The 21645-nt window shown below is 50.7% G+C and overlaps 1 protein-coding gene across 6 annotated transcripts in view; it reads left to right on the forward strand.

Moving 5' to 3' along the window:
* NOS1 (nitric oxide synthase 1) overlaps positions 1-21645 on the forward strand; it is a 175289-nt gene that overhangs the window by 81772 nt on the left and 71872 nt on the right. For all 6 annotated transcript variants that reach the window (XM_070627130.1, XM_070627128.1, XM_070627131.1 and 3 more), the window contains exon 2: positions 10263-11437. In XM_070627130.1, the coding sequence (XP_070483231.1) occupies positions 10713-11437 (725 nt within the window). In that variant the 5' untranslated portion in view covers positions 10263-10712. The remainder of the gene's footprint in view (positions 1-10262; positions 11438-21645) is intronic.

The following is a 21645-nucleotide window of genomic DNA, read 5'->3' on the forward strand; positions in this document are numbered from 1 at the left end:
CTTGAATCCTGGTTCTGACTCTGTCTCTAAGGACCTTAGCAAGTCCTTCCGCATCTCCGAGCTTCAAACTCAAACTTCATTTGTAAAATGAAGGTTTAATCCAGTGATTTCCACTCTTCTTGCTTATTGGGTCATAGACTGCTTGGAAAATCATATTAATGCTATTGACCCTCTCCTCATAGAAATGTATACACGCACCTAGTCACAAAAGTTGTGCACATAATTCCAGGATTTTCGAGGATCCCTGAGTACTGTAGGGGGTCCAAAGGCTCTATATTATAAACCATTGGAATAGAAAATCTCTAGAGTCTTTTTCAACTTCCAGTGACTAATTATGGGTGATGATCAGGCCAACTGAAATAAAAATGCGCAGTAGTATTTGGAAGGTGACAAAAGCAAAGACTTTGAACTGTCATTCTTTGTAGATGATGTGATTATCTGCTTAGCAAATCTGAGACTGAAAATTATTGGAGCTAATGAAACAGTTTAGTAAGTAGAAAAATAAATAAAGGAGCAAAGACTTGAGCTCAGACAACCTTGGTTTGACTCCCTGTCATTGTCACTAGCTGGGTAAACTTCTGTGACTTGATTAACATCCTTGAGCCTCAGTTTCAGCATCTATAAAATGGAAATAATAGTATCATGTCTTTCATATGGTTGTTGCAAGAATGAAATTAGGTAATTCAATAAAATGTTTACATATAAAGATGTTCAAAATGTTAGGTTGAACTATGAACTGGTGAACTTGATCATTTGTAAAACTGCTAATCTCGTATATTTTAGTCTAATTAATAAAAATTCCACAAAAGATATTGCTATGGATAGCTGATCATTTGTTCAGTAAATATTTATTTTGTGCTTACTAGGTCTAACATATTCTAAGAAGAGAGTCACTTATATCTTTCAAATCAAAGCAGACCTATGCTACCATAGAGTCGAATGATCATCAGCCTATACCTGCTTTGGTGAGCTATTTTCCCTCCGGTCCTTGTCCCTTGTCCCTACATCTGTGCTAATGTGGATGCAATGCATTTAGCTAATCTGAGAGTCTTGATCTTTTCCCCAAGTTTAACCCATTTACATTTATTGTTATTACTGATATATGTGACATATGTGGAGCTATTCCCGCCACTGTAGTTTGTGTTTTCTATTTAATGTCTTCTCCTTTTGCTGAAATTCATTTGTAACTGATTCAGGCCCAAGTGGATGCTGTGATCTATTTATAGGGAACTTTCAAGTTAAGGGAGCAGATATTGTCATTTAAGATATGCTCTCTTAAAATAATCATCCTTACTTCTTTTTCCTTTCATGAGCTGGGTCCTCTTGACCCAACTTCCCTGTACCAGGGGCACCCAAGGATGCCAGATATGAGAGGAGAAACTTGATTGAGTCTCGAGTTAACACTGAGCTGCAATTTGGAGGATACTGTTCTTGATGTCTTCCTAAAAATAATGACTCCACGCTGCCCGTTACAGTTGACACAGTGCTCAACGCAGCGTCCTTCCTATGTAATCTTCATGAAAACCTTGAGAAGTAGTTGTTATTACCTTTTCAATTTCACAAAAAAACACTGAGATTCAAAATGTGAAATGACTTGCCCACTATCAAATGGTCAGTAAATGGCACTGCTGGGGAATGAGCCAAATCAAGTGTATTTTCTGTAATCCTCCTGAATTCTCAGAACTTTGGAAATAATGATAGCAGGAAATGTTGACTCTTTCAACCTAATGGCCCCGGTGAAATTGTTGCTACTCAGGAAGGACAATTCTATCAAATGAGTTTCATTCATTCTTATCCTTTCTTTCACCCATTTTTACCGCACCACCTCAATGTCCCCTCTCCCAAGAAATGGCATCACATTCCATCTGCTTGGAGAAGCCAGAAGCTGGCAAGTCACCATGGAGCCCTCCCTCTTAGCCCCTCCATCCCATCACTCACAAAATCTTGTTGTAATCAGCCTCCTGAGTATCTCTCAAATCTCCCACTTCCCTCCTTCCTCCCTTTCACTACCCTAATCCTAACCACCATCGTCTCTCATTTCTGGCCTGCAGCAGCCTCCTAGCTGGGCTCCCCACTGCCAGCCTTGCCTCTCCCACTCATTTTGCACCCAGCAACCAGAGTGATCTTTGTAAAATCTGCATCTGACCACAGAACTTCTCTTCTCAAAACCCTGCAGTGCTTCCCATCACTCTAAGAATAACGTCCAAGATCTTGAACTTGGCTCTCAAGAGACCTGCATGGTCCAGCCCCTGAAGACCTCTGTTGGCTTTCTTCTCCTGCCAAAGTTGACTTCGTGCAGTGCCTCAAATGTCTGCTCCCTCCAACTCAGTACCTTTCTCACATGCTTCTCGGTGCCTTCTCCCCTTCACCCCTGGGTCCACCCCTTCATCTGGCTGACTCTGTATCCTGACTCTTCCTCCGGAAAGCCTTCCCTGACCACCCCCCCCCCCCCAGAGTATGTTAGGAGTCTTGTCCATGCTCCCGTTAGCACCCTGTATTTCCACTTTTTTCTACCCACTGTGCTTGTTGCTAATATCTCTCTCCACTCCCACCCCTCCACCCTCAGGTTGTGAACTCTGAGAGCTGGGGTGCTGTCTGTCTCGTTCATCCCTGCATTCCCGGTGCCGAGCTCCTTGGCGATCCAGGCAGGAGCTACGTAAGAGTTAGCGAATGAATGGATGACATGAAAGAATGAAAAGGAAGGAAGAGAGGACAGGAAAGAGGGTAAAGAAAAGAAGGAGAGGGGGCCGGCCCGGTGGTGCAGCGGTTAAGTTCACACATTCTGCTTCTCGGTGGCCCAGGGTTCGCCGGTTCAGATCCCAGGTGCGGACATGGCACCGCTTGGCACGCCATGCTGAGTAAGCATCCCACATATAAAGTAGAGGAAGATGGGCACGGATGTTAGCTCGGGGCCAGGCTTCCTCAGCAAAAAGAAGAGGACTGGCAGTGGTTAGCTCAGGACTAATCTTCCTCAAAAAAAAAAAAAAAAAGGAGAGGAAGAAAAAGAAAGTAAAAGAGGATAAGATTTATTGGAAGTAGAAAATATGTGCCACCTTTTTTTAATGATTCTTAAGAAACGTTTCAGAGACCACTGATAATATGTTTCTTTTTTGTAGTAATGAGGTCTTGTCCCTGATTATGTTTATATATCTGGCCTGAAATTGTTTATTTTCCTTGAGGTGTAATCTAAAAGGACTCTAAAAATAATAGTTAGCGGTGCCACACTTCACGTGGATTATCCCATTAAATGATTCCCATTGAATTATCCCATGTAATTTATTAGTTTCTACCTATAAGGTAGAAACCACCATTGTGCCCATTTTACAGATGAGGAACATGAGGCTAATAGGTGATAGAGGTGGGTCACAAAGCCTTGTCTTTCTGGCTCCAAGGCCCATGCCTTTGACCACTACATGACCCTTCCGGGGTGGAGCATGTCTGGTGAGAATGGGGGGAGAGATACATCTCTGGGGATTTTTGTGCCGCTGAAGGGTCCATGGATGGAAGGAATTTAAGAACCTTAGCCCCAAACGCTGGAATTTTCTGTCTATATGATGGATATACTACTCTACACCCTGCTGAACTAGCTCATAAAAATGAGCTTTGCAAAATGAAGATGAAATGAAGGCTTCATAATTCCCCAGATCTATTCCAACACGAGGACGACTGCCATGTAGCTCTCTCCTGAGGATGGACTGAACCAGTGACACCCACCTGCTCCCCCCACCTCGACACGTGATATTGATTCACCACCAAGTTCCAGAGCCTGAGTTTCTAGCTGCCACTCTTGAGGTCCACGTTCCAGCCACCAAACCCTGCTCCTTTGGTGTTCTGAGAAGGAGCTGGTGACAGTGCCCACTCCACTGGAAGGCAGGACTAATCTGTGTGTCCACAGCATTTGCCGGGTCCTTCAACCCAAAGAATTTAAGTGACATGTGTCAATTTGGCACCTTAGACAGCCAATAGAATGATGGCTGCTTGCTCGATGATTATTAGCAATAGTGGTAGGAAAAGGATCCATTTATTGGGCACTTACCATAGTGCATGGCACAGTGTAAGAACTCAGAAAATATTAACTATTATCTCATTCCATCCTCACACACACCCTCAATAGATGCTATTTCATCCCGGCAGAAACCGTGACTTAGAGATGTTAAGTGTCTTGCCCACTGTCACAAAGCCAAGTGCAGAGGCTAAGGTTCAAATCCAAGAGAGTCTGACTTCAAAGACCTTGCTCTTTTCTAAAGATGATCCAAAAACATAGTAAAAATAAGCAATACCAAAAAATATACAATAAAAGTAAGCTTTCCTCCCACCCTACCCCTAGCCTTCCGGTCTTCTTTCCCCGAAGCAGCTAGTGTTACCAATATCTTGGATGTTTTCCCAGAGATATTCACTGCGTCTCCAAGCTTATATGGAAGAATAGATCAAGACACAGGACGGATATATGAATAGATTTATATAGTGCTCTCCATCTTGCTTCTTAAGTTTACCAATGTGTCTTGAAGATCGTTCCCCATCAGTCCTTTTAGATTTAATCCCCACTTGTTTATTGCCCGTACAGGATTCCATTGAATGGATGTACCATAGTTTACGTAATAATCCACTACCAATGGATACCCAGATTTTCCCAATCTCTTGATATTCTGAACAACCCTGTAAAGAAGAGTCATGAATGTGTGTGTGTGTGTGTGTTTAAGGATGTTGCCTCCAGTGTATCTGCAGGAGAAAGTCCCAAAACTTGAATTGCCAGGCCAAAGATCTGTGTATTTTAAATTTGGGGGTCGATATTGTCTAACTGCCGTTCAAAAAGGTTGTACGAAGCAGTGATGTGAGAGAGCGTGGGTTTCTCTAGGCCTGGCGGCAGGGCGTGCTATCAAACTTCCAGCAATCCTTAATCCTCGTGCCCCTGACTCTGAACTGCACTCGTTCCTGCCCGGAGGTGTGGGCATTAGATCTGTGAAGATCAAAGTCATCGCCAGCCAATTGCAGCCGTGACACTGGGGGGAATGACGTGGCTGGGGAGACCCCCCCAGGACCAGGGTGCCCGTGTCTCTGGGATCCCCGAGACACAGCATGACAACTTACCCCCCTGATTTGCAGAGGTTGGCGGGGTTGTCGCGGTGACTTACCAGCGTGGGAGAAAGCCCGTCAACTTGATGCCGAGCGGTCTTCCCTCTGGGGAAAGACTGCAAATTAGCAGTTGAGGAGATGTAAGGCAGTGGGTTGTTCTGCCGGTCTTTTGAAGAGCACAGTTGGGTTATGGTTTTGGTCTTTTGTTTATGTTGGGGGTGGCAGTATTTTGTTTTGTTTTTCAGACCTGGAGGACTTGGTATTTGTTTCTAAATGAGATTGGAGGGAGATGGGAAATAGGACTGTAACTCCATCAGAGCTTTTGTGGGTGTGTGAACTGAAGATAGCAGGAGTTCACAGGTGGGCCGTTTGCATTAATATTGTTCATTTAAAAGGTAATACACATGTGATAAAAAAAATTTTAGTGATATTCAAATAGAAAAAAAAGTATTGTAGTGCAAAGTATGTCTGCCTCTGACTTCTGACTTCTCGTATTCCTTGTAAGATGCAACCACTGATACCCATTCCTTCTAGAATATTCTCTGCATTTACGTGTGCAGCATTTACACATTTAATCACCTAATGGTATATTTTGGAGCTCATTTCCTACCTGTATGTAGAGATCTGCCTCATTCTTTTTAAAGAAACGTTCATCATACAGATGGGTTAGATTTCAGGTGACATTGGACCGCAGGATGTTCGATCCTGGACTGTTCGTTCATCCAGGTGACATCCTTCCAGTTCCTTTCTCTTCTTGTGGTTCTAGGTGGACTTTCTCTGTCCTCCCTCTTATCCCTCTCACGTCTATTTCCAGTGGTCAAACTCTAAAAGCGTTGAGGTGTTTGCTAAGCTTCTGTGTCATTTTTCTAGTCTCATTAGAAAGATGAAGTATCCTCTGTCTGGCTAAGTCATCGGTAGGTTCTCGAGGGGACCTGAGGACAGTGGGATCCGGGGAGGAGCTCTGGTCCAGGAGGCAGGAGGTCAGACTCTAGGCTTGCGCTGCCCAGTGGCGATATAATGGGAGCCCCATGTGTGATTTTTTAACTTCATAGTAGTCGCCTTAAAAAGAGGAAAAAGCAACAGGTGAAATGAATTTTCATAATTTTACTTAACTCAGTGTATCCAAAACATTTATCATTTCAACATGTAATCGATATTGGAGAATTATTGAGATATTTCATGTTCTTTTTTTTCATGCGATTCTTTGAGACCCAAGGTGTGTTTGCCTCTTACAGAACGTCAGTGGAACCAGCCCCAGCTCAGGAGGTCGCTGGCCACATGTCCTGTTGGACAGCCGGGCTCTAGACTACCCGACTGTCACTGATCCATGTGGAAAAAAGCCCTCACGTCTCCAGGCCTCTTTTTCTCGTCTTTGAATGGGGGAGCTGGACTGGGCTGGCTTGATGGCTCCACTTCAGCCTAACTTCATCCTGACCCCTCCAAGTTTCAGTGCTAAAAATGGAAAGCCATGGGCAAGCTAGGACCAGTGGGTCTCCCTGTGGCAGCTTAATTTCTCCATCTGCGAAATGGGCACAATCAAACGTGACCTCGGTCGGGGTGAGGATGAGAAATACCGCAGCCAGTATTTGTGCTTTGGGGATGACAAGGACAGAGGCATTGGGTTGTGGGGTTGTTATTAGGATTAAGATTGACCCTGGCGATGCTCAGAATCCACTCGCTGAAACCCAGGGCCACCTCCTCACTTTCCTTCTCTGACCCTTAGTCAGCTCGTCTGTCTGTCAGCTGGGGATAAAAACAGCACTCACTTCATAGAGTCACTGTCAGGATTAAAGAAATCCATGCAGAGGGCTTGGCGCCATGGCCAGCACACAGTAGACTCTCGAGCCCTCAAAACTGCTGCCATGACCATTCCTCCGGTTGCACAAACGCGGCCCAGGATGGGGAGCGGCTCGCCCAAGGTCACACAGCGAGACAGTAGTAGCAGACGCTGGCCTATTTTGGCTCCTTCCTTCTCACTGGCATTCATCTCCAAAAGCCAGCCACTAATTTCCTTGCAGCAAGGTAAATGAAATAAATACACCCAAAACCACTGAACGACTCGAACGAGGCCTGGGGCCAAGTATTGTTTCCATGGCATGTACTCTGGAGTGTACACGCACGTGATTTGTTTAAAATCACAGCTCCAAAGGGCAGAGGCTGGGTTGGCAGCATATGCTACTCTACACCCGTCTCCCTCATTCAATGCCCAATACCGTGACCAGCGCGAGATTCCTCAGTGTGATTTCCAGAAAAGGGCCCCCTTCTAGATGGCACCTTGAGTCCCTTTGGCGAGACTGTGATGGAGTAGAAAGCGCGCTGAATTAAAAGCCAGGAAGCCGGACTTAGTTGATATTATAGAACAATGACAGGAAGCCATTTCTTCGGAGCATGCACTCTGTGCCTTTGCTGAGTACTCTGCATTGAGTACTCTGCATTCACCATTCGGTTCACTCCCCCGGTGACCCAGGGAGGTGGTCATTTCTGTGACCCCATGTATAGATAAGGAAACTGAGGTTCAGAGAAAATAAAGAACTCACCCAGAAACACACAGATAGAGCCAGAAGGGGCTTTAAAATGTTCCCTGGGGCAGAAGGGGGGCCAGCCGTCCCGGTTGGCCCAGGACCGAGGCGGCTCCTGGACAGTGGACATGGACAAGCTGGGATAAGTGGGTCTCCAGCTTATGTAGCAGCTTGATTTATTCATCTGTAAAATGGGCTCATCACACCTGACCCTGGTCAGGATACAGATATGGCAGCAGATGAGGCTGTGCTTTGGGAATGGAAAGGAGGGAGGCCTGGTGTTGTGGGATGGGTATTAGGTCTGTGATTGACCCTGGCCATGCTCAGAATCCACTTACTTCAACACACAACTATTTTCTCTCTCTCCCTCTCTTCCTCCCCCCCAGCCTCTTTCTAATCCCTTCCAAAGATCAAGTTGCCTTTCTAGGGCCAAAATCTGAGAAACAGCACCCCAATTTCCCAAGCACCAGCAAACAACCCTCTCTGATTTAGAAAGAAGCTGAGAAAGAGAGAGGAAAAGCTGAGAGTGGCTGAGGAGGTTTCTGGATTGCTTTATTTCTTTTTTCGTTTTTTCGTAAGCCAAGTCCAGCCTCTGTCCTTGGGTGAGGCCTGGCCCAAGGCAACATGTGGAAGACGTGAGCTGGAGGGCCTCGCCTCCCGAAGAGTTCACCTTCAGGTCCTTCTTTAATTAAAGAGCAGAGCCCAGTGTCAGACTTGGACACTCAAGAGCGATCTGGAGGTCCCAGCTACCTCTGTCTCCAGCTTAACGATGAACATCCGGGAAGAAATGGAGCTCAGGGAGAGTTAAGGAGGCTGGGTGGGGGAGGTGGACCAGTCCTCCCCAGTGAGGAAGAGCTCAGTGGTTCTGGATGGTTTTCTCTGCAAACCGGGACCCCAGCAGCAAGACGCTGAAAGACACTCAGCCGGTCGACACACGGACCGCACACGCTCACACACACAGCAGAGAAATGACACAGCATGAGGGCGATGCATGAATACACAGGGAAAAAAAAAAACCACACACACACACAGCGACGCCAGATGGAGAACGCAGCCTGGGCTGGGCCCGGGTAGTCATTATTCTCTCGCCCACACAGAGGGGCTGGCGGAGTTACGTAATGCAAGCTGCAAAAGACGGAGGCTGAACTTACTAACCAGCCCGCCCTGGGGGGATCTAGGAGGTGGCACCTCCTTCTAGGGGCGGGGGGGATGTCTGCACCCACCTCCCACTCTCAAGAGGCAGCAGGAGCTTGTCAGCTGCCTCAGCCCTGGGGTGACCCCGGGAATTCACTAAAAGGGAAGCGAGAGAGTGTCACTTTGTTAGTGGTGGCAGATGGGGGCTCCCTCCTAGTGAGGATGAGGACAGAAAGGGGTGCTGAGACGGAGGGGGAACTGGAACTTAGCTGGGGGATAGGAAAAGAGACGGAGGGGTTCTCTGCTGCCCCCTACCCGCCCCCACTCCACCCACACCCAGAGCTCACCTGCCCCAGCCCAGACACCTGACACACACTTACGTAGCTGCCCGCCGTGTACATGCCACAGGTGCACACACCTCACCTGGGCCACAGCGTCTCCAACTGGGCCTCCTGGTGGCCTTTGGTACCCCAACCGTATACCCCATTTCCCTGAGCCTGGGGGAGCTGGTGGGAATTGCAAAAATAACTGGAATATAAAATTTTAAAAACTAGAGTAGAACTTTAAAAGCTCGGGCCCAAGAGCAGGACCAACCTGAGTTCAGATCCTCCCTCTGTCATCATTCTCCACGTGACCTTGGACAAGTGACGGAACCTTCCCAGGGTTGGTCTTTTTGTCTGTTACTGTGCAGATCAAAGGAGAAAAAAATATACATTAAGAGCGTTATGTACTCAATCAGTGTCTGCTATGTTTAGTCTTTGGGGATTTTTCTTCTTCATTCAGTAAACACTCATTGAACTCCTGTTATGCCCTTACGCTAGGGGTACTCAGTCCACTCTTCCTAATGTTTCTCCATTAGGGTCTCAAGCGGTCTACAGAGTAGAGATGTCCTCCAGAGTTTTGTGTGGACCCACATCTTTAGTAATTACTATACAAAATATGGTTTATAGTAGTTTGTAATGTGGCCAAATCTGTCCTTTTGAATCCAAAATAAGTCAATAATTACAAAAATGGTCATAAAGGCCAACTGACATTGCTCGTCGGTGGTTCCTCAGAAGGTGGCATCATTCACCTTCTAGTAGGTTTGTTGCGGGGGCTTGGAGTGTGGCCGAAATGGCGAGCCCAAAGATCAGTGTCAGCTGAGCTCCTGACCTGTGAATGGGAAATGTTTGTGAAACACACTGAGCCAAAGGTTGCGTGACAAGTTGGAGTGGTGACTTCTTGCGGTAGGAAAGAGATAAGAGAGGTCTTATGACTCTTGCCATCTGATTTCTGGGGCTGACTGTCAGTGGTTTCCCCAGGGAGACCCTTGGTCTCGGAGGGCTTTGATGAAACCAGGCAATTTGCAGCTAACTGGGGAGGTCTCTCCCTCGAGGAAGAAGGATTTCACTTCTGTGTTGCCTTCAAAACTCCAGAGCATCTCATGGCTAGACTTCTCAGTTGGCTGCGTTTTCCATCTTAGTTTTGAAGGTGGTTTGGGCACTCCACATCAATCTTTTTAATTCTCTTCATCCCTTCCCTGTTCCTTCTCTTCAGCTCAGGAAGCCCCAGATCTGATCTGCATCTAGTGGGCTGGCGATGCCCAGAGAAGAGTCCACATTAGCATGCGTCACCTCTAGACACATCTAGACACATCCACCAGACACTTCTCCCCAGTCCGCCTGGCCTGTCGCTTAGGGACACGTCCCACTGCTTCTCCTGACATCTGCCTGATCAACCATCGCTTCCTTAGAGAACAGGGAAGGAGGCAGACGCATGAGATCATGCCACCGACGGCCGAACAGCAATGAGTGGATGACGCCGAGTTGACGTCAAAGACAGAGAAGACCAAAGCCCCAGAGCAGCTCGCTCTCCAGGCTCCTGCAGCCCCTGCAGCACCAGCCCCCAGCTCCTTCTCTTTGCACAGCCTGAAGCCTGGCTCCTCCTGCTGAAACGGTCTTGGCTTGACATATTTGGAGGTCGTCAGACCTTTGGACACTGGATGCCATGGAGAATCACATGTTTAGTGTTCAACAAATCCAACCCAATGTCATCTCCGTCCGCCTCTTCAAGCGCAAAGTGGGGGGCCTGGGATTCTTGGTGAAGGAGCGGGTGAGCAAGCCGCCCGTGATCATCTCAGACCTGATTCGAGGGGGTGCCGCAGAGCAGAGCGGCCTCATCCAAGCTGGAGACATCATTCTTGCTGTCAATGGCCAGCCCCTGGTGGACCTGAGCTACGACAGCGCGCTGGAGGTCCTCAGGGGCATTGCCTCCGAGACCCACGTGGTCCTCATTCTGAGGGGTCCCGAGGGCTTCACCACGCACCTGGAGACCACCTTCACTGGAGACGGGACCCCTAAGACCATCCGTGTGACACGGCCCCTGGGTCCCCCCACTGCAGCCATCGATCTGTCCCACCAGCCATCGGCCAGCAAGGAGCAGCCACTCACCGTGGATGGGGCCACGGGTCCTGGCAATGGGCCACAGCATGCCCAAGACAATAGACAGGAAGCTGGCTCGCTCTGCCACACCAACGGCCTGGCTCCCAGGCCCTCAAGCCAGGAACCTGCCAAGAAAAGTGCCGGGATCGCCCTCCAGGGCAGCGGGAAGAACAATGAACTGCTCAGAGAGATAGAGCCTGTGCTGAGCCTTCTTGCCAGTGGGGGCAAAGGCATCAATGGAGGGGGACCTGCCAAGATGGAGACAAAAGATGCAGAAGTCCAGGTTGACAGGTAAGCTCCACTGATGCGTGTGTGTGTGTGTGTTGGGCACAGGCACGTCCCGAACTCCATCTCACAGCCCAGAAGCCAGCCTGAGCTGTCCCAGACGTCTGCACAGGCACGGCCACTCGCCTCCCTTGCCTCTTTCCCTTAAAATTGCAATTGCAAGAGCGGAGTGGGCATAGCTCCTAGGATGTTCCTCTTGCCACAAATCCCGGAGCTAACCATCATGGCAGCCCACATCACGTCTTCCGGTCTTTTTCCCATCTAATCCTCCAGCCACCCCACAAGGTGGATCTTTTAGCAATCTGCATTTCACGGGTGACAAGACTGAGGTTTGGGGCAGGAGGGCCTTCCCTGGGGTCACCCAGGGAGTGAGAGGCACGTGTGCATGGCAGACCCCGGCATGGAGTGGATGCCAGGGCTCTGAGAACAGAGAGGGGACGAGCTGAGTGCTGGGCAACCCGCAGCCTGAACCAGCACTCTCCCTGGGACAGCAGGTCGAGGGCAAGGCGGTTCTAAAGGAAGGGAATGGAATCAGAGTAGGGAATTGGCCCCGGCTCCCCAGAGCAGCGGCCCTGCTCAGATCATGCGGGAGCTGATACTAGAACTCAAAGAACTGGGTACCAGCCCCTCTGTGTTTGCCAGATTGGCATTTTCTGATTCTGTGGGGGAGGAGAGCTGGCAGCACAGTGGGCGATTCTAGCTCCTCTGGGGAAGGCTCGGCAGCTGGGCCAGGTGGTCCGAGACTGGTGGATCAGGAGGTACGAGAGAGAGAGATCCTTTCTGCCTCCTTTCACTGTCATCTCAGGTCTAGCACTGACCCCACAGCCCCCAGGGCTACCAGGGTGGGTCTCGGCAGTCCCTTCCTACCCACCCCTGACTGTAGAGGGAGGTGGCTCTGGGGCCAAGTCAGGTCTGGGGCCACCCAGAAATCCAGGCCAAGATTCCCCAACCCCCTCCCCAAGGACCCCGAGTGTCCCAAGAACATTTAGAGGTCACCAGGAAGTCCCTCGGGGGCCTGTAATAAATAAATAGCTTTGCAGGCCTTGCATTGATTCATTTACCAAATGTTCGTTGAGGACCTACTGTGTGCCCGACACTTCTGGGCTCCAGGGATGGAGCAGTGAATGAAATAGACAAAGAATAAACAAGATGAAGAGGCATAATAGGTAGTCCATTCGTGATACGTGCTAAGGAGGTACCCAGAACAGGGATGGGGTAGGAAGTGTTGGGCAGCGTGGAATTTCAGATAGGGAGTCTGGGCAGGTCTCATTAGGAAGGCGACATTGGAAGACCTTCAGAGAATGGGGAAAGGGAGCCTTGCAACTTTGTGGAGGAGGAGCGTTCCAGGCAGAGGAAACGGCAGGTGCCAAGGTCCTGGGGTGCGAGAGTACCTGGGGTGTTTGGGGAACTGAGTGGGATCCAGTCCTCCTTCCTGATGGGGCAGCCCCAAAACTGCCCTTTGGTGGGCCTCTAAGTCCGTGGTGGCCCACCTCAGCCCCCATTACATTCTGGGCTTGCCCAATGTCCCACACCTGGGCAAAAAGGAAGCTGATTCCAGCAAGACCCCAGAGCCCCCCAGTAGGAAGAAGAGGCTCTGCTGGAAGCCCCTGGGCAGAGGGGAAGCAAGGTGACTTCCTGCCCTTTGAGCCCCGCCCTCCAACCTGCTCCTTCTCTCTTCTTCGAGTTCCCTGGGGTCACCTGGAGTCCCCCACACACCTTTGGTCCCATGTCCATGAGTCGGCAGACAGGGAGTCTTGACCCCGGTGCACAGGACGTGGTGGGACCCTCTTGGTGGGGCGACGGACCAGGCCCCTGCTGCCCTGATGTCCACTTCCAGAGCTGGGGGCCAGAATCAGTCCTCGGGGTTCTCCTGGCTGGCAGAGATCTGGGGCCTGGTTCACGCATGACCAGCACAGGAGGCCACCCAGGCTAGACCCCAGCCCTCAGGGCGGCTGCCACCTCCCAGGGGTCCCTACAGCAGCAGCGCAGGTGGCATGTTTAGTCTCCATGTAGCTTCTGGGCCGCCAGCAGCCCCTCGGGTCTCATTCCATGGACTTCAATTGCAAAGCAGCTGTAAAATCCAGCACCCATCGTTGGTCTTGTTGTCCAGGGGCATTGAAAGGCCCTCCTCAAAGGCTCATGGGCACGACCCCTCCCTCCCGATCCTATGTATGCCTCCTCACCCTCACACCGCCTCTCGCACGAGGACCAGTGGGACACTGAAGGGGGCCCTCTTGCCTTGAGAGGGCAGTCCCCTCCCCACGGGCAGCTGAATCCTGAGAGTAGCTAATGTTCCATATGCTTGCTTCTGATTCTTGAGTGGGCATGGGCTGCTGAGCATCAGAATTCCCGGGGGCTCTGTTTCTGTCACACCCCCACCCGCCCAGGAGTCTGACTCCCCGTGTGTGGTATGGACAAGTCCCTCCCATCGCTGAGAGCTGGGCCCTCCCCTCCAAGGAGCCAGTGTGGCCCTCTCCCAGCCGACAGTCCGGGACACAAAGGGCAGGTGCAGGCCGCCGGGCGCGGACGGGATCGTGGAGTGGGAAGGAGTTTAACGGGAGCCCGACCCCGAGGGGCCTCTCCAACACCATCTTGGGGCAGCAGCCTTTGCTTGCCCGAGGACGAGGGAGGGACAGGCCGCTCTGACTTGGGGTCCTGCTCTGGCAGACCTGCATCTGAGCTCTCCGCCTGCCCTCATCCATCACGGTCCTCCCTCCATTTACCTCGCGGCAGCCTTGCACACAGCACAGTTGTCTGAGCAAAAGGAGCAGAAAATACCGTTCTGGGGGCAGTCAGGTTCGGGAGAAAGTGACCCAGGGTGAGTAAGGGCTCCATGAACCCCACTAAGGTGAGTGGTTCTAAGGGTGAGTAATATTTAATAATAGAGGGTGCCCCCCTGGCTCAGTGGCTCACCGTGCCGGACTCAAAGCCCCCCATTTTTAACAAATATTTTTAAACTATTTTACCCTTTACTAACCAGGTGCTAATTCAGAGATCATATAACCTACCCACGCTTTACACTTTTTAACCAATATAATGCCCTAACTGTAAGATAAAAGTGACAGAGCATAAAAGTAATTTATGATACCAGAACCTATCAGTGAATATATCAGTGCTCAGGCCAGACTCCACCAAAATGGTCAGACATTTGCCCCTAGACACAGAATTGCTGTAGACACGACAGCATCAAATGCGGATTGCCACAGGTGTATGGTTTTGGCAACTCAAATGCCACCAGCAGTGTCGCCTTGGTGACGTGCTTTTCCAAAATGGTGAACGACTCCCAATAAAACGATGTCCTGTCTTTCTTTGATTTACCCAACAGTTGCATGCGTGGAAAAGTCAGTCTGCCTGAAAGCCCTATCTATACATAAGCCCACATTGGGACTGTGGCTCAGGAATTTAAGCCTGTTTTTTATCTGTGTGGATGTCCAAAGGTCGTGAGGCAGCCAGGACCTTTCTTCTTTATGTGGGTTTGTCGCTGGCGTAGCAGGGTATCCACCACCCCTGAGGCCACCTCCCTCCCACTGTCATGCCGGGAGCCTTCTCACCATCATCGTAACAACCCAACGTGCACTCACAAATTGCCACACTGCCTCCTAGCGGCTGAAATAAGTGCCTCATTGAGAATCAGCGTCCCAAGTCAGGAAATGGAAGCCTGGAGACAGAGGATTCTTTGGGGTCACTCTCGGAGTTGGCAGGCCTGGGAGGGTGCAAGCCCCTTGGAACACGAGGCTGCCTGGAAATGACTCATCTTCCCAGGGGCCACTCCATCCGGGCTGCATTTTGGGGTGGGGGTCAGAACTGGCATCCTGGATGCTGGATGGACAGGTGACCATGAGGCCAGCTGCCCTCCAGGCCGGGAGCCCCACATCCAGGTCACGCCCACCTTCTGGGGCCCGAGCCGAGGCTGCAGCCATCGCTGGTCCTCAGTAATGCCCCCCACTCTCCCATTCTCTTGGCCGCATGTGCTTCCTTCCATCGTCCTCTCCTCGTGGACACAGACTTACTCTCCGGCTCTGTCTTGCCCCTTTCTCTCCTGAGGCATCCCTGGTCCTGTAGTTCGGGGATGCTGGCCCTGAGGTGGGGGAGAAGTGATGTTTATTCTAGACACAGGCTCATCCCTTCCTCCCGGGGGGTGGTGGCCCTGGCAGGTGGTGGCAGAATGAGGATGCGTAAGGAAGAGAAATCCAGGAACTTCCTGGGCCTGCTGCATTTGGGAGCGGTCCCTTTAAACGGCTGCATGTCAGAAGATATCCAGGTTGCTCAGCTTGCTGCCCTGAAGGAGGGTTTTAAAGAGGCCAAGGTCCCTGGTCCAAGCATCCATCTGGACCAGCCGGCCCACCTCGCCCTGCGCTCTGATAACTTCTCCACTGCAGGGCACTCGGTTTCTTAGATTACCTTCAGCACAGTCACCTCCTCAGAGCTTGCATGAATTCGGCTCTCTAAGTAGAATGTGTGGTTTCAGCCCCCTTTTATAGATGAGGGAACTGAAGCTCAGAGAGGTGAAGCAACTTGCCCAGGGTCACACAGCACTGGCCACAGGGTGCTGGTCCTGGTTCTACCTAGAAATCTCACTAGGAGTGTCTAAAATTAAAGAGAAACCAGATAAGAGAATGTGGCTGGAGGAACAGAAGTCAATTTTGACCCTAGAGAATCAGCTTAGTTGGGGGGAAGAGGCCTTCTGTGACAAGCCCAAGTTTTAAAATCATTCTGCTGGGTAACCTCTACTGAGTACTCCAGGTGGGCCTGGCCCCAGGCTAAGGTCTTTACATCAAGTACTTCATCTGCTCCTCATAGCACTCCATTTTCCTGAGAAAGAAACTAAGGCTCAGAGAGGAGTGGTCACTTGTCTCAGGTCACACAGCTAGCAAGTGACAAAGCCAGGACTTGACCGCAGGCCTGTGCTCTTGACCTCTCCTGACTTTGTAGATTGCACTTTTGGCCACTCGCCATCCAGTTTCTGAAGACTTCAGAATATTTTCTCAGTCTGAAAGGGAAACTGAGGCCCCAAGGTGCTGTCTATGAAAGACAGCCCCCCTGGAGAACCGACTCAGCGCGGCCAATGACAGCGTGGCTTCCAGGACTGTCTGTGGTGGCCGATCTCCCCCTGGCCGTGCTTGGCGCGCCTCAGAGCCTTGAACGACTCTGCTGGGAGTTTCCCACCAAGGAATTGACTCACTGACGGTGCCGTCATAGCAGATCTCACTGCAGCTCTGCCCTCTCACCTCGACCGTCGGGATGTGTGTGGCTCCCCGGCCGTCCTTTCCTGGGTGGAGCAGAGAGGTCCTATTTGTAGTCGTGACTCTCCCATCACACCCTCTTTCCATCTGTGTCCCTGCCATCTTGTCAAGTGGCACCCAGCCCCTCCTTCTGGGAAGAGCTATGGAATAAACCCACCCACCCCAAATGGCGCGTAACCAGGCTGTTTCTCACCATCTTTCATTCAACAGATATTTATTGAGCATCTCTTCCGCCCCAGATATCGTCCTCAGAACTGGGGATCTGTTGACGAAGCTCTGCCGTTCGGAGTCAGATCATAGACTAGAAATGAATAATAAACAACTGGACATATGCAATTGTTTTAGATTGTGTTGCGTGCTAGGAAGGAAATAAAACAGTGATTTGAAGGAACACAGCCTGAGTTTGGGTAGAACATTAGATTGAAGGGTCAGAGAAGGCCTCTCTGAAGAGGCGACATTTACACTGAGGCCAGAAGGTGCGAACCATGTGCCATCTAGGGAAGGGCGTTGCTGACAGAGGGCACAGCAGGAGCAAAGGCCCTGAGGTTGGGGCATTCAAGGAACTGAAAGGAGGCCTTGGGGCTTGAGTACGAGTAGGTGAGTGTGGCAGGCCATGAGATCAGACAGAGGGGCAGGGACCACCAACCCTCCTGCCACCATGCCATCCTGTCCCTGTCCCCACCTACTCACTGTATCAATTTCCCATGGCTGCTATAACAAAAGCCCACAAACGTGGTGGCTTAAATGACACATATTTATCCTCTTATAGTTCTGGAGGTCTTAAGTCTGGAGTGGGTCTCACGGTGCTAAAATCAGGTCAAAGTGTCCACAGGGCTGCGTTCCTTCGGGAGGCTCTACAGCAGAATCCGTTTCCTTGCCTGCTCCACCTTCTGGAACTGAATTCCTTGCCTTCCTTGGCTTGTGTCCCCTCCTCGATCTTAAAGCCAGCAGTGTGTGTCTTGCTTCAGTCATCAGTGCCCTTCCTCTTCTGTAGTCGAATCTCCATCAGCTTCCTTCTTATAAGGACACTTTGATGGTATTTAGGCCCATCCAGATAATCCAGAATAATCTCCCCATTTTCAAGACCCTTGACTGAATCGCACCTGCGAAGCCCCTTCTTCCATGGGGACATATGTGGGCTCCAGGGACTTGGACCTGGTCTCTTTGGAGCCATTATTCAGCCTCGCACGCTCATCCGGCAAGCCCCATTGAGCAGTGCTGTGGCCAGGCCCTGCCGCTGATCCATAGCTGTCCCCGTTGCCGTCACCATGAGGTCTCTCTGGACTGGGTTTAGTGACCCTTTGCCTATGTCTTTTAGGGAAACCCCTTGCCCTCTCTGGGTCTTAGTCTCCCCATCTGTAAAAATGGTATGTGGACCAGAGGAGCCCCAAGATTCCTTCCAGAACTACCATTCAGGTTCCTCCCGAGGTCAGTGGTGGTCAGTGCTCATTGCAGGCGAGCAGCTGACCAGCTCACCCCCTGTCGAGCCGCACCCAGAAGGTTTACCGCTCCATGCGCCCTCTCCATCAGTCCAGGAGGAGGAGCTCCAACATCCCTTTAGGTCAGAGGTCACAAACTGGAGGTTGAAGGTCACACCCCATTCTCCCATGACTTTTATTTGGCCTGCAGGGTTTTCTGGAAAAGTGAATTTGTGGCAAAATAGAGAAATCAAGAGATTTCACATTAAAACTGGTTTCCAGCCTCTCAGAAAAAATATATATATATTAGAAGAGCTGTTAGCACAAAGTCCACATCCTGGTCAGACAACCAGCCCCGGGACCTGGACAGGGGCTGTCCTGGGCTCTCCAGTTCCCCAGCATCCAAATTCAGCCTGATCGGCCCAGCCCGGACCCTGTAGACGCGAGTTTGAGGATTCTGCCAGGCTTGTGTGACATGAGGAATGAGAACCATGGTTGTTCCTGAGCCCAGAGGCCCTCTATCGAGATCTCCTTTTCTCTATCGAGATCTCCCCTACACCAGGATGATGAAATCTAGGAGAAAAGCTTTGCAGAGACCCCAGTCTTCCTGCTTTAACTCCGCTCCCAGCATCCACGGCCAGGTGGAGGCAGAAACCAAAGGCTGTTGGCGCAGGGAGGGTGAGAAGGGGAGTGTGCTGAGAGACGCAGGCAGGCTTCCTGCCAGGACCAGCTGCTCCTCAGCAGCCTCGTCGTCGCCTGGTTGAGCAGGCAGGCCCCGTCTGCAGGCCTGGCCCACCTGCTTCCCGTCCTGGGTCCTCGGGGTTGGTTAGTGGTCAGCGCTGGGCCGACTAACACCATGCAAACTTCCTATGGAGTCGGGCCCAGGACCCCGTCCCCGCTTTGTGAGAGGTCAGGGGGCCCTGGCTCCCACCAAACCTCAGTTGAAAGGATCTGGCAAAGGTTCTCAGAAGGTTTAGAGATGCTAGACCGACTCTTGGCTTGAGTACGATCATCCAGCTAGCGAAGTGGAAGAAAAAGGGCTTTAGCTGAGTCCTTGCCAGAGGCGTAGAAAACGCTCACCAGGTGCAAGCTGGTCTTATAGGAGGAAAGCGGAGGGGAGCAGGAGAGCTGGGGGGCGGTGACGTTTCTAGCCAGGAGGGAGTCGTGCTCTTCACTGCTAGAGTCGGGCAGAGCTCTTCCAGGGAGGTGGGGCTTCAGGGGTGTCCATGCCCCCTGTGGGGTGCTTTTGCCAATGCAGATTCCGGGGTTCCCACCTACACCCCCTTCTTCAGACTCGCCAGGGGGCGGGCTCTGGCAGTTTTCCAAGCCCCTTGGTTGATTCTGACGAAGTTTGAGAACCACCAAACGTGACCACATGATGGCTCTGGAGACACTGGTCCACCCAGACTGCCAAGGTCATGGGAGGATGGCCTTTCCAGAGGGATGAGGATGCCTGAGAGGAGGTGGGAGCCGCTGAGTGAGGCCTGGGAATAAGGGACTAGTAAATAAATGCTGGCGAGCCCTTGGGTGGGCGTAGAGCAAGGATGGGAGGCAGTGGGAAGCTTGAGATTGGCGTCCTCAGCTGCATCTAAGCCAGTGCTTCTCAATAGGGAAGAGTACATGTTGCTTCCTCCCCAAAGGGACACTGGGTGATGTCTGGAGATGTTTTTGGTTGTCGCAACTGTCAAGGGCACTGGGGCAGTTAGTGGCATCTCATGGGTATAGACCAGGGAGGCTGCTAAACATCCTACAATGCACAGCACAGCCCCCCACAGCAAAGAATTATCTGGCCCAAAATATCAATAGTTCCAGATTGAGAAACCCTGATCTAAACCGAGACCACTCTGGGCAGCTGGGCGGGACCAGGACCCCTGAGCACTGGAGAGCCACTGTCCAGGCTTCTGAGACGTCAAGACAGGCCCATCCGCCTCCATCTAGGGGCTCCCAGTATATTTATTTAAGGGAGGAAATGATGCATCAGAGTTACCAAAATTGCATTTAACAGATAAATACATTCAGCAGCTCTACTGCCTTTGGAGGGAATACCCAATATCTGAATTTGAGGTTTTTTACAAGCATAAGGTCCCATCAAGCCACTCCCCCACCCCTAAAAGCCCTGTTCTCGGTGATTCTCAGCTAGGAGAATAGCAAGAAGGAGACGACTGACTCAAGCTTTCTCCACTGCTCGCTGGCAGCGTGACCTTCGACAAATGACCTAATCTCTCTGAGCTTCAGTTTCCTTAGTTGTCAATGAAGATAAACATAGCTCTTGTTTAGTAAGTGCCGACTGTGTACTAGGCATTTTACGTGCATGACCTTATTTAACCCCCAGGAGAGGTGGGCCTTGAAGGGTGAGTAGGAGTCAGCTCTCGGCAGAGGGAAGATGAAAGGGCATCCTGGGAGGGCAAGTGTACATGTCAGAGTGGACACAGTGTGCTCCCGGGAACAGTGGAGAGTGGAGGTCAAGGCTGAGAATGGTGAGAGATGAGAATCTAGAAGGGAAGCAGAGAATTCTCGAATTCCTGGGCTCTGTGAACAAGACATGACAGCTCAGAAAGGGTCTGAGTACAGACATCCCTGCCTGGGACCCCCTCACCCCAGGGAAGACACCCCTCTCTCAGCTGGAAGCCGTGTGTCCCTTGATTTCCCAGTCCTCAGAGACATTAAGGCTTCCAGCTGCTCTGTCCAATACTGTCGCCACTGGCCACATATGGCTACTTAAATTTGATTGCAGTTAAATACAATTAAACATTCAGTCCCTCACCGACAGTAGCCAAGTGCAAGCACTCTGTTGCCACACGTGCCTAGTGGCTGGAATGCTGGACAGCGCAGATGTAGAATGTCTCGATCGTTGCGGGAGATTCTCCCAGAGCACGCTGGCTTAGAGAAATCTTGGCTGTTTCCTACAGAACCAGCATCTTCCTTTCTGTTTCTGTCCGATCAGCCCATAAGCAAATGAATAGTACGAGCGACAGCAGGTGCCACATGGTAGTGCGGTAAGCTTTAGATCATTTAACCATTGCAGCAACTCCCTGCACTGGGTATTATTTTTAACCCTATTTTAGAGATGAATAAACTAAGAATTGGAAAGCCTAAGTGTCCAAAATATCCAAAGTTGCACAGCTTGTAACCAGCAAAGTCAAAAGTTGAACCGGATTCCACCCCATCCACCGTCCAGTGCCACACTGCCCACAAGAACCCGTCCAGCAGCTGGCTTCCCGGGTGAGCAAATTCTAGCAATGAGCCAGATATTTCCCTCAGACCTCGGTTATCGCTGCCAGACGCAGGGTGGGGAATCTACCTAAATCTCCTGGTTTTGCTCCTGGATAAATAAAAGCAAAATAGCTCAACCCGGATGTTCCCCATGGTCCCATATTAAAAATATTCTTCCCCTGCTCAAGACACAGGACTCTTAAATAAGTTCGTGTTGACAAAACACTTCAAATGCATTATTTAAACAAAGGCGTTAAAGACTTAAAAAAAAAAACAAGGATGACAGTGACAGCAGCTCTGCCTGCAGATTCACACAGGATGAGCCAAGTGAGCCGTTTCA

Source organism: Equus przewalskii, chromosome 7, assembly GCF_037783145.1.
Source record: "Equus przewalskii isolate Varuska chromosome 7, EquPr2, whole genome shotgun sequence".
Taxonomy (NCBI): Eukaryota; Metazoa; Chordata; class Mammalia; order Perissodactyla; family Equidae; genus Equus; species Equus przewalskii.